General features: G+C 34.5%; 2 protein-coding genes across 3 annotated transcripts; both read right to left on the reverse strand.

Moving 5' to 3' along the window:
- Positions 1-71: 71 nt before the first annotated feature.
- LOC129565552 (uncharacterized) lies at positions 72-2,081 on the reverse strand (the record flags this gene model as incomplete). Its single annotated transcript, XM_055440543.1, has 3 exons — positions 1,579-2,081; positions 1,317-1,507; positions 72-1,211 (listed from the first exon to the last, which is right to left on the reverse strand). Coding segments are annotated over exons 1-3 (1,614 nt in total), but the record flags the coding sequence as incomplete, so codon positions are not given.
- A 1,148-nt stretch (positions 2,082-3,229) lies between these two features.
- LOC129565553 (uncharacterized) lies at positions 3,230-7,411 on the reverse strand. Of its 2 annotated transcripts, XM_055440545.1 has the most exons (12): positions 7,331-7,411; positions 7,157-7,268; positions 5,774-7,089; positions 5,221-5,358; positions 4,892-5,155; positions 4,696-4,834; positions 4,496-4,632; positions 4,338-4,437; positions 4,177-4,269; positions 3,927-4,116; positions 3,724-3,859; positions 3,230-3,650 (listed from the first exon to the last, which is right to left on the reverse strand). In XM_055440545.1, the coding sequence occupies exons 3-12, from the start codon at positions 5,803-5,805 to the stop codon at positions 3,419-3,421; spliced, it is 1,461 nt and encodes a 486-aa protein (XP_055296520.1). In that variant the 5' UTR covers positions 5,806-7,089; positions 7,157-7,268; positions 7,331-7,411; the 3' UTR covers positions 3,230-3,418. The 2 variants fall into 2 exon arrangements, with proteins under 2 accessions (XP_055296520.1, XP_055296519.1); XM_055440544.1 differs by having other exon boundaries at positions 5,774-7,268.
- Positions 7,412-13,313: the final 5,902 nt, after the last annotated feature.

Raw genomic sequence — 13,313 nt, forward strand, 5'->3', positions numbered from 1 at the left:
TTCTCTTTCTCTTTCTCCTTCTCTTTCTCTTTCTCTTTCTCTTTCTCTTTCTCTTTCTCTTCCTCTTTCTCTTTCTCTTCCACTTTCTCCTTCTCCTTCTCTTTCTCCTTCTTTTCCTCGGGGCTGTGATTTTCTTCAGGTTTCTTCGATTTGCCCTCTGGTGTTTGTTCCTTTCCATTCTCTTGATCAAGGCTTGATTTTGAATCATCTCTTTCGCCTTTGGATTCATTTTCTCTGTGCTTCCCTCCTGGCCCTCCTATTTCTTTTTCCTTTTTATTTTCTTTTCCTTCTTCATGATCTTTCCTAGCTCGATTTTCTTCATCTTCCGTTTTCTGCGAAACCTGTTTACTTTTCCCTTTCTTGTTTTCCTCACTTTTTTCGCTTTGCACCGGTTGATTGTCAGTTTGCATGAATTTGGGTTTATCTGTACTCACTTCAACACCAGAATCTCTTTTCGCTCGTTCTACAACTTTCGAATCGATCTCACCAGTATGATTCTCGGTTCTGCCGCGTTCGATGTCTCCATTGATGAAGGAAAGACAATGTTGTTTTGCATGGTGTTTGGGTGTCTCGAAATGACCATCTGCCCATTGTCGCAAAAACAGCATAATCATCACAATTAGCGGCAGATTGAATGACAAAACACTACACAGTCGACCATACAAACAAAATATTAAGCTCTTACGATTTTCTGGCAATAGAACCTTCTTAAAGTTGGGCGCTCCATACGATTCCATTTCATCATGCACCAAATTTTTCATTGTTAAAAAATCATGATGAACACTGCGTGCGGCAATTGGTTTCTTTTTCAGTTTACTCACAGTCTGCAGAGCATCCAAATCGCCTCCATCATTCTGTAGAATGAACGGAACCGTTTCAGTGGCATGTTTTGTTGAAATAATGATGGTGGTTAAACCAAAGATGAGCAACCCGATTCCATTGAGCACACTCGATTTGAATAGACCTTCCGTGTGGAAGAATGCCAATACTGATAACAGAATTGAGTAATTCAGCACTGCTCCAACGATCAACATAAGAATTTCACGAAATTCCTTCGTCGCATTTTCACTTGCGTGAACGATAACGACAACATATGTCAGTCCCTGAGTAAGCCCTCCTAAGGTTCGCGATACGAGCAGGTAAATATCAGTATTATTGGTGGAAAACATCAAAAATATGCCGCTGAGAGAAAGCAATGCACCTCCAATGATCTGTCAAATCATATTTTCGTTCAGAAGAAAGGCAAAAAGAGAGAAAAAAACATTTTCAAATCTAAATTAAACTATAATAAACAATAGCATTGATTCAATACATACATAAAGATGACCTTTGCGAATTTTAGCTATAGCATAGCCAGCCAAACCACTTCCTATTATCGCACCAATATACCATGACCAAATGACGAAGTGAAAATGAAAGCTATTCTTTTCTTCGCAATTATATAAATAGAAAACTCGAAATATTCCCCATACAACGTGGATGCCACTGCCAGCCAGAAGCAACAAGCCTGAAATTAATTGTGATTAAGTTTACGTGAGGCATTTTTTAAAATCAGAACGTTATTTCACGCGCACTTACCACCAAAAATGCATTTAAACTGTTCACAATTATTGAAAATGAATTTGCGGTAGCCCATGTTCTTTTCGAATTTTTCTTCAAAATTGTCATTTAAATCGTCCTCTTCATCAACGGCACCATATGGACTGGGTTCAGCTTGTATTCCTGGACTTTGTCCTGATTGATAGTTGGGATATTGGCTGCTATTCATTTCAATTCGCTCATCTTCTGCATTCCCGTGATTTTCCATTGAGGCTGAAGATGTGCTGGCGACACCCTCAAATGCCATAAACTTGGATGCCATCTTTGGAAATTTCTTATTTACACTTACATACGGGTTATATTAACACATTTCCAAGCTATACTACATCAATATATAACTTTCGTTAAGATGAAGTTTTTTTTTAAATAATTTAATATTGTGTATGTGACTGCACCGAAACAGTGAAAATTACATTACAGTCCTTCTACTTTCAAATTACAACTGCGACTGTCGGTTAGAATCACTGGAATGAAAACGCTTCACTTTAGATTTTCGTCTCCGCGAAGATGCTTGAACGACCAATACACAGAAACTAAATGGCCCAAATGGCAATATTCGGTCGATTTTTCCGTTTGCATGGATTTACGCTTCAACTTACATTCATGTTCGTCAGACTGTCGGGCGCCAGAGTAACAATGGCGCTGTCTCCTCCACATTTTGGACGTACGTGCCTATTGGATAAATCGATGCAAGCATATTTGTTTGCTATCGAATATTTGGATAAATCAGCATGCAGCACGTTCTAACAGAGCAAATAAGACAGCAGTGCTGTGTATACTTGAAGTAAAACGATGACATCCATTGTCTTAAGCCTTTTTGCGCACAGGCATGACGAAACTTTTTTGAATGAATAAGATGTTATAATCACCAAATTATTTGAACGCTCACTTGCCCTAAATAGAGAATTTCATAAAAATCATCACACTGCAACGACCATTGAAGACTAAACAAATTCTTAATATGGTAAAAAATCGTCCGTTATCGTTGTACAAAAGTTCTTCATTAGGAATTCATCATCTGTATCATAATTTTTGAAATAAAAAAGAATGAATGTAAGTAATGGTAGATTGAATCACCCAATGAAAAAATAAATTGCTAATTTCAAACATAGCACATTTTTTAGCATATTTTTTTGCGTACAGCGTTCTGGGGCGATCCTAATACTTTTCTTGCACGACATGATCGTATGCAAGGGGAGAGACACCAACGCTAGTTTCACTAATTTATTCTATTGTTTCCTAATGCATGCTATTTTTGCTAGTTTCCCTCAATAAAAGTGCTATTTTTTGCTAATATTTCCTATGTGCAACGTGACAGTTTGACAATTCACGTACAAGTAACACTCATCAAGTTGTATGCTTGGAAAGAAAGCAAAAAAATTATATTTTGGCAATTTTTTTAGTGTTATTTCATAGAAAAGAACAAATTGTTCCATTTAATTTCATAAAATAACTCGAAAACTTTTTTCTAAACGGTTAAAAACAGTAAATAACAAATCGCTATTTCTTCAATAATATTGCTATTTTTTGCTATTTTTGCTATTTTCCTCTAGTATTTATATGAACTTCAAAAAAATAGCTAATGGTGTCTCTCCCCATGATCGTATGGAAAAGAAAAAAAACAGCAGTATATTTTCGACAGATTTGCTTTCATTATAACCAATTTAGGTATTTTGATTGTTAAAAGTAACTTACTAGTAGTATTCTCAATTTAAAAGCTTAAAATGTAATAAATTTTTTTACACAGATCGGTGTTAGCATAACTTAGATGGTGACAAATCCTCAAAAATTCAGCAAAAATTAATCAAATGATTTAAAATCAATGCAAAACCCAAAGATGAATGATTTCGAACAAACTCAAAAGCGATGCACCGAAAAATATACCGATGATACTACCGACGGTGATGACTAAGTCAAGGTCTGTAAGGCGCGCTGAACGAGTCAATTGTTTCGGTTTACTATTTACTTCAATGGACACTGACGCAGTTCTTAACGTTAAATCATTCGCGCTAACTGGTCTGTAGCCGATGGCTCTTTTCTTTTTATAATCTCTGTGGATCAATTAATTTTGAAGTGAAGTTTGATTTTTGAGTGATTTCAATTGATTCCACCCATTCAACGTACCCGACAAAATCAACATGCACTTCTTTACAGGCAGAAAGACATGGCTTGATGTACTGATGATGGTCAAACGCTAATCGGTCGGTTTCTTGTTTTTCAATGCATTTCATCTGTTCGTAATTGCAGTACTGATTTTTGTCTATTGGATGAAAACGAATCGGACAATCGATTTAAAGTTCTACTCCTTCAAATGTTAAGTTCATTACATTCGATTGGTGCAAAGTGTATTGTGCAATTGCAGCGCTCTAGCTCAATTTGAACTCGAGTATAAATCATGCACGAGGAAAAACTGTACGGAAGAGATGCATCCAAAGGCCAACGCTCGTCTGGGAATCGACATTGCCGCTCATCAATTGATAAGTCCCGTACATTCATATCATTTTCTACCTGTGATGTCTAGACAAAAAGAGAATCAACCCAAATTTGTGGTGAAATCATTTTTTGAATTCGAGTTACTTTCAATATGAACTCCAGATCCGCATTTACATCAATATTTAGAGCAGCCCAACCATTTTGGTTTGGTAATTCGTTCGGACTATGAAAATAAATCTAAAAGATGAAATGTTGTAACATTAAAATTCAATTCGAATAAATAATTTCGAACAATTTTAGCTCACATTAATTCCATAGCCCCTTTTCTGGATTAGGTCAAAAGTGAATTTACTGCTTCCTTGGTTTCTATTGTAAATTAATGGCAATTGGTCCCAATCCAAATCACTGAAAGAGAAAAAGAAATATGAACTTCTTCGCTTCGAGACATTCCATTCATATTTACTAGAAATTGATCGAGTTGACTGTAAAGCACACGCCTTCGCCATAAACTAGGTGGCGCTTGAATAGATCACTACAATTATTGTAACGTTTGCCGTTGAACTGAATGTTGTAAATCAATTCATTGCAATGCGGAAACAACTAAAAACAAGATTGAGTGATAATTTAAATAAAAAGAAAATTGATGACGGAATAAATGCAAACCAGTTGCTTTATAGTTTCGATATCAACGCCACAGGTGGTGTTGGTTGCATTACATAGTGGTAATTCTATGAATCCATTTTCTCGGTCATACGTATGAAATTCATAGGCGTAGCTCATAAGTTGATCGTAGAAGTTTTCTCTGAAAATACCAGAGATGATATCATGTCTGTTCGATAATATTCATCAATCAACTTACTGTTGTGGCTCTTCAATGTTGTGTTCTGCGTAATATTTTCTGACAAATTTTACAACTCGCTCTGTACTTATATCAAAGACTCTCTTATTGGTGGTAAGATATTTCGCAGTGCAAAAAGAAACGGCTGGAAATACAGTGTTGTTATTTGAGATAATTGGATCCACATTGATAACAACTGGACTATCCACGTAGTCATTCAATGTGTACACAAAAACAACAGTCATTGCGATGATCGATGCAATCAGGACGCATATCCAAAATGCTCTGAAATAAGAATTCAATTGGGATGATGCAGTGCACTGCATCCATAAAAAGTTAACTTTTCTTACCGATCAATTAATCCGTATCGACGATCCAAAAATCGGATGCCATGTAAGCCACTGTTGTTTACAAAGTAATAGAATCGTTTTGCGAATTTTGTGGCCATGATAGCACATCGAGTGTGAGCACTTGTATTCCCGTTATGGCTAGGGGACAGACACGATTAAAAAAATAGTGATATTTCGTTTAAAAATAGCAAAATTAGCAGAAATTAGAGAGACTGAAACTTTTTTGTTCCATACATTGAGCATTGCCAATACATTTCCTTATGGAGGTTGTTTTGTTTATTTACCGTTATCTGTCAACAAGTCTGCCTATATCAACGCATTGCACTGTACATAGTATATGTCCATAAGAAATACACAGAGACAATGCAAAAAGATAGGCAGATTTTGTTGTTTACAAACAACAATAAATAAACAAAACAAAAATCTCCATAAGGAATGCATTGGTAATACTAAATGTGTGGAAGAAAAAATTAAAAAATTAGCAAAAACTTATGGAATTAGAAGAAACAATGGAAAAATCGTTCAAAATAGTTGAATTAGGACAAATTGATACCGTGTCTTGCCCCCAGCGTTATGGTCATCCATACCAGATTCAATCGGTCTTACAACGATTAGATTGACCTTGCCAAAATGTTTCCTATACAAATGTTCGGCGACAAAGTAGATGGGTTCAATGAAGCTTATGAAACTGCATCCAAGGAACAATGCCGCAGCTCCACCGATCGACACTTTTTTTTAGAAGGAAGAGTGGAATTTTATGACAAAAAAATATCAAAAAAGTGAAGCGCAATGTTAATATATTCAGCCAATTCAGAACCGTTCAGCGTTCAGTTTGCAATGCTTTTGTCCCTATCAGCAGTTCATTAACTTGAATCATGAATGACGTTCAAAATGTCATTTGCAACATTTGTGTAAACCTTATGACGAAAGCATTTACTTATGCTTCCAAATCAATCTGTATAGATGCCGTTAGTGAATTGATCGCTGAATATGTACCACTTCACTTTGTTGAAGAATATTGTCCAGAAACAGAGGATGAGAATATAAAATACCACTCACCAATCAAATAATGAATACCGAATTTGAGATCTCGTTTCAGTCTTGTTTTTGAAACGCGAGGTGTTATACCGATGTAACGATAAAGATTATGCGGAGTAAAAGAACGTGTGAATGAATAGTCGATTGAATTACACTGTGGCAAGCAGGGACAGTCATTCCGACTCTCGTTCCAATGACTTTTTGATAAGCAAATCCTATGGTATTCAGAGATTGGTTTGAGAATAGAATAAATGTATACATATTCTAGACAAGCATAGCGACGGGCGACCGTGCATTAGTAGATGTGTTCATGTGCAGGTGCACTGCATGCCACCTAGCTAATCTTGTCTAGAATATGTATACAAGCATATTTCTATTCTCAAACCAATCAATCTGGTGGTATTGGAAGAATATGTTATATATTTATTTGTTTAATAATTGCGACAGTTCGTTACATTCCAGATATGTTGCATATTGGCCCATCACCTGAAAAAATCATATCGAATAAATTATTGTATGATTTAAAGTGTTCAATAATAAAAGACCAATTTTGTAGAAGAATGGTTGACATCCACAAAGATTGATTGCTGCATCAACGCTGCACTCCATCAAACACAGATTTTGTGTATACAATCCCAATGGGTAGCTTCGGTCGGAAGTAGTTTCTGTGTCAAATCGGCACTTGCGGCTTTCAATCCCGAACATTTTAGATCGATTGCTTGTGACCACTTCATTGAAATCAATAAAAAATTGGACCATGCCAGTGACAGGATTCCATTCGGATTTGGGTGATTTTACCATATTGAGGATGTCGTTTGAGCTATGAAAATACTTGTGGAAAAAATGTGTTTTTCGAATAGAGATCATGAAAATATTGAAAAATGTGTTATATGTATACAATCATTGCTTTTTCAGCAGGATGGGTATACTCTATAGGTAGTTCGCATTCTCGAGTTGATCGACATATAATTCTCGTGAGACGATAATTTTTTTCGAATTTATGATCAGAACTACAGAAGAAGAAAAAAATGGCTCAAAAATATGTTACATATTTGAATTGATAATATCATACTCATTGCGTATTGCCATGAAGAATTCGAATAAATTCGTCATTGACCAGCATATTCCAGCTTCGGTAACCACGGGGCGGATCCAGTCATATTCAGCATTCAGAAACTTTTGCTGTTGAAACATTTAAAAAAAAATTAAATTCAAGGATTGGATTATGAAAGGTGTTTATACTTTTAATGCGATATCAAATATCTCTTCTCCAGTAAGACTTTTAAACAGTTCAGTATTTTCAAAAACCTCGATCGAATGGATATTTTCTGCATTCAAAGCGCCAATTATGGTCATATAATGATGAAAGGCTTTTGAGTCATAATCGATGAATGTGGTATTTTGAGAGAGTTGGTAATACTGGTCAATAAAAGTTTCGTTTGTGTAATCTGTGCAAATAGTGAACGCTGGGATATCGTATGACCAACTGTTATAGTTTATTTCCAAAGTAAAAGCGAATGGATCAATAATGAAACGTAACACTTGATCAATACAAACAGAAAGTGCAAAGTAAGTAAACAACATGACCAGCGCCATCCATCCAATTCTAAAATGAAATAAAGGCTGCATTTACCATGTAGAAATAAATAAAATGCAAATGAAACCTTTCAATCGCAGTATAATTTCTATCTGCAATATGACGGAATCCATGAAAGCCTGTTTCTTCGCAGAATTTCATAAAAAAAGTGCTTTGTTCGAAGTATTTGTAAATTTTCTTCAATTTCTCGAACAAAAAACGATTTAAAAATTCACGACAACATTTTGAGAATTTAATAAATGCGTTGATCATGCTCTGTGTTGCAAACTTGATTGCACTGCAAAAATTCAGGAAAAATCCACTTGAAATCATTTTAAAATAGTTTAGCGTCGTGAACGAATAAAAATGAACTGACCATAGGCATAGCAGATATGAATCGCTAATTTTATATATGAAGGGAATTAATCAATAAAAATTTAATCAAATTGAGTCATATATGGAAAATGAAGGACACATATTTGAACGACAACAACAACACAGTCAAACTCAAATTGTGATTTCAATTATGGGAATTTGGATATAACCGTAGAAAATGGTATTACGTGTGCACTATGAATTTATATTGTTATATTGAAACTACTAGAATAGCTTACATTCAAATCAGTCGATTTCCAAACAAATACATAAAATAATGTAGAACGCAAGTCAGACTTGTGAAATAAAGCGACGCTCTAACATCATAAAAACACACTTTGCTTCTGTGCTACTCAAAAATTGTATATTATGATAAGACACATGAATCTAAATTACTAGATTGGATTTATTGGCGCAGCCAATAATAATAATTGACACAATATTATTATGATTTTGATGAATGTTATAGTAATTGTTATCGATGATAGATAATAATTTAAAATCGATGTAAAATCCAAAAATGAATAATCTCAACCAAACTGAGAATTGATGCGCCAAAAAAAGGCCGATGATGCTACCGATGGCGATGACCAAATTCAGGTTTGTAAGAGTCAATTGTTTCGATTTACTACTTATTTCAATGGACACTGACGCAACCCGTGAAGTTAAATCATTCTCATTAATCGGCTTATAGCGGGCGCGTTTGTCCCTTCGATCAAAACTGTAAATTATTTGGGTTTGAATTTAAAGGTGATTCGATTCGATGATAATTTTCCAAGTTTTTTCCCTCTTATTTTAAGTGGCAACGTTTCCATGGAAATACTCAATCTACAATCTACTAAGTCAATATGCATTTCTGTGCAAGCAGAAAGATATGGTTTGATTCTTATATGATTTTCACGCGCTAATCTTCTAGTGTCCTGTTCATCAATGCATTTCATCTGCGCGTGATTGCAGTACTGATTTTTGTCTATTGAAAAATATGAAAACGGATGAAACACCAAAGAAAGATTTTTTTCATCATTCTGTTTTGAAAGTTGAGTTCATTACATTCGATTGGTGCAAAGTGTAGAGTGTAATTGCAAAGCTCTAATTCAAACTGAAATCCGAGCATAAATCAAATAGGAGATGAAACCATAACCATAAGGGAGAGATGCACTCAAAGTCCAACGTTCGTCTGGAAATCGACATTGTCGCTTCTCAATCGATAAGTTTCGTAAATCAACATCATTTTCTACTTGTGTTGTCTAGTAGAAAATAAAAAAAGGCAGACCGAAAGCACGTGCAACCGTAATATTATAAATTATAATTTAACACCGGAGAATACTATGGAATATTTTTATTAAAATGAGATAGAAATATCACATAAAAATATCAGAATTTCAAAACAATTTCGACTCGATTTTGAGAATTTAAGATCCTTTTTTTGCTCTTCAAACCATTTTAAGAGTCACACTAGATAGAATGGATTTTTTGGACCCCATCATGAATTTTTGGTCTCACCCGGTGCCGGATCTGGGTGTTTTACCGCCCCGTGCCAATTGTATTTTTGCCGCCCTAAATTTAAGAAATAAAACGAACATTTTCCCAAAGAAATTTTAACTCTTTATCACGCATTGGTTCCTAAAGTAACCAGATATTGCAAACGCTATAACTAAGAAACCACTGAATATTTTTGCATACTTGTTTGGAAACCAATGTAGGGAATTGAACCATCTTTCATTAAATACATTACTTTATATATATGGTTAGCTGTATCGAAAGTTTTTTGTGTTCATGTACTGCTGTGAAATACGAAATTATAGCAGAATTACAAATTTTCCATCCTCGCATCTTGTGGGTTTGTACATTCTTTTCGATTGTCAAATTATGATTCATAGGACCAAAACACATCAATTTAACTTATGAAATTTAATTTATTCAGGCTGTTATAGCGATTTGACAGCTTTGACTCTTTTCCTCGTTTTTTTTTCTATTTAACGTGGAACATAACATATATCAAAATCATTCAAAAATAAAAAATTGCGCATTAAAGGGTTAATAGTTCTTCCAAAAGCTGATAATTTTTCTTCTGACACGGCTTTGATATCGCACAGAAAACCGAAATATTTGCTTAAAGGCGTTGTGGCGACTATCAAGACGTTTTGGCTCTCGGTGCAAGTAGAATTAGATTGAAAAATACATGTCAACTTGCGAGCGGAGCGAGCCGAAATTTTTTTCAATAAATCAGCTGAAACATTTGGCGCAAACCATTTCTTTTTTGCATTCATAATTTAATTATTTTTTTTTTTAATTTGGGATTTTGCCGCCCCAAACATGTTGCCGCCCCGTGCAAATGCACGCCTTGCACGTGCCCAAATCCGGCACCGGTCTGACCCTTACTGACTTTTTTGGCATCAGCACCTATGTTCACAAATAAAACAAAATCTAATTCGCCAATTCGTATGCCAAAAGCGTATTACTAGAATACCAGAGATTTAATGTTGGCTTATTGTTGCTTGTTGCATTTCTTTAATTTCATAAAATGCGCATCTTTTGAATGCACTGAGACGAGACTCACATTTTTACAAACTTCGCATAGAAAATCCTTTGAAGCTCTATTTGCATGAGGAAAATTCACGGCTCCATGTGGCACAACGAAGTTAATATGTAATGTCCGTAGTATACTTACAATTCTCGATTGCTTGCCAACAACGTTTTGACTAGATTTGACATCCGACTAGATTTGACATCCACACATATATCTATACATTCACTTCCATAGTCATAAAGATAAGTTTAATAATGCAAAATAATACACATGCGTTTTTTTTCTTCAGATGTGATGATTCTTTTCCTTCATTTTATTTGATTTTAAATAATCTTTAGCTTTTGTTTTACAGCTGTTTTGTTTTCTTGTTTTAACCAGTTTACGTGGAAATAACTGAAAAAATATACATAGGTTTCACGTATTTTCTTTTTCTTTTGTACTTCATGTGAAAATTAAATGTTTGTGTTTTGCTGTCTGAACTGAAAATGTTCTGACATTTTGATGTGTATTAAAAAAAAACAATATTAACTTTGAAAGGCGGTTCTTAAAATAAATAAATTAAAGGGAAAAAAATGTTCCGGAAGAATTTCCAATAAGATAAATGATGAAATCGGTTTTTCTTTTCTTCGGTTTAAATTAACATATTGTTCTCGCAAAGCTATGAACAATTGTGTTTTGGATTTGAAGCATGACACCCATCCGATACTGAGCTCACTATATTGGTCGTATTTTATCGGTTTGTAGTTAACTCGACTACTACTCAATCAAATCCAAACGATCAAAGACTGTTCATATGTTGTTGATCCTAGTTTATTATTTCACTTGGATTTTCTCCACCAAAAAAAAGTGAGTAGAAAGACAATCAAATGTTCGATCTAAAATGAAAAATCAGCAACAGTTCAATTACAAATGAACAGTCATTGAATTTGAATATGATTTCAAGTTTTACTTCTGTTATATGTTTTTTTTCTCATACGATTGAACTCAAAAAAATTTCGTTTCAGATTCTTACGATTATCTTTTTTTCTTCATTTTTTCATCTTTTTTTAATTTTTACGCTGCTTTTTTTGCTCTTTTAATATCATGTAATGATTAGATTCCTAAATTAATTGCATGTTTTTTGTGATTTTAATTCTTTTGTTGATTGAATATTTTTTTTCGCTTTTTTTTTTAAGATTATGTGTTGAATTAGCTTTTAATCGTTTTTAAACATGAACAGAACGATAGGTCGAGAGAAAAAAAAGATAACATGGAAACGAAAAAGAAGGAACAAAAACGTAATTTAATTTAAAAAAGAAAAAGAAAACAAGTTAAGACACAACTGAAAGGACAACAAATTGAAGCTATTACCCAAAAAGTAAGGAGAAGAAAAAAAATACAATACTTTCAACATACATATAAGGGTAATTGGTTGTCTATTGTGGACAATCGCGTCGGTCGTAGGATTCGACAACGAATTTTGACAGGCAAGTAAAGTTTGGCACAGGGAATGCGCGCATGTATTTTTTTTCTTGAAATGCGCCGATTTATAAACAATAGCTTGCATGACAAATGATAGCGAGAACGCTGGCTCGACCAACTCGATTGACCGATCGATAGCCCAAAATTAATGGATATAATTAAGTTACTTCTTTTATATATACACAAAATGGGATGTCGGTTACCTATTATAGAATATTAAATGAATTTCTTGTTTTTTCTTATCATTTTGAGTATCCCATATTTATTTTTTTTTTACTTATTAGGGCTATTTAAATTACATTCGATTGAACATTCCTTTCGGGATGCATTTTATTATTCAAGTGTTTTGAAAACTATGAAATGTTTCCGAAGCCCACTGCTTTCTATCATTCAATCCTCTTAATGTGATGGTTGGTATTCAAAGACATTGTTTTTATGTACTGAACGAGTAATTAGAGGCTCAATGTGTACAAGTACATCCAAAATGAATATTTCGGACACAGATACGAATGAGTTGAAATTGTGTGAACCATTGAATACCATATTCATTTTGAACTTTTTATGAAATCGAAAGGAAAAATTCTTTTTTTTGTCTTTGTTCCCAAATGAACCATTTGCGGAGATATCCAGTGTACAGCGGAGCTGTGCGGAGTTCGGCGGAGATACCGTACATACGCTATACGTGTGAGCGAAATAGCACTCTTTGCTGTGTTTACATTTCTATTGTTCAATACACATCAAAGTAGCCATGAGCGCATTGCTTCAGATATAGTGTATGTATGGCATATCCGCCGAACTCCGCACAACTCCGCTGTGCACTGAATTTCTCCGCAAATGGTTCACATGGGTTTTCATGTTTTTTTTCTTCATTTATACAGGGGGCGTGTTTAAAGTTGGTAACTTTCAATTTTGAAACTGTTCTTATGTACAATGTGGAAATTGATGAAGAAAACATCTTCAAGCATTTGTTTTGTCAAACATTTTCAACCAATGTTTGGATTGCGTTGCTCATAACGCTCTCCGTATTCGAATTCTTGAACTGAAAAGAAAATCGTGTGAGCAAAAGGGGGAACAAATTAAGAGGATTTTCTGGTTGAATTTGGAAACTTTCCT

The sequence above is a fragment of the Sitodiplosis mosellana genome, unplaced genomic scaffold (genome assembly GCF_009176505.1).
Source record: "Sitodiplosis mosellana isolate CC-2019 unplaced genomic scaffold, AAFC_SMos_1.0 Smas_scaffold_3, whole genome shotgun sequence".
NCBI lineage: Eukaryota > Metazoa > Arthropoda > Insecta > Diptera > Cecidomyiidae > Sitodiplosis > Sitodiplosis mosellana.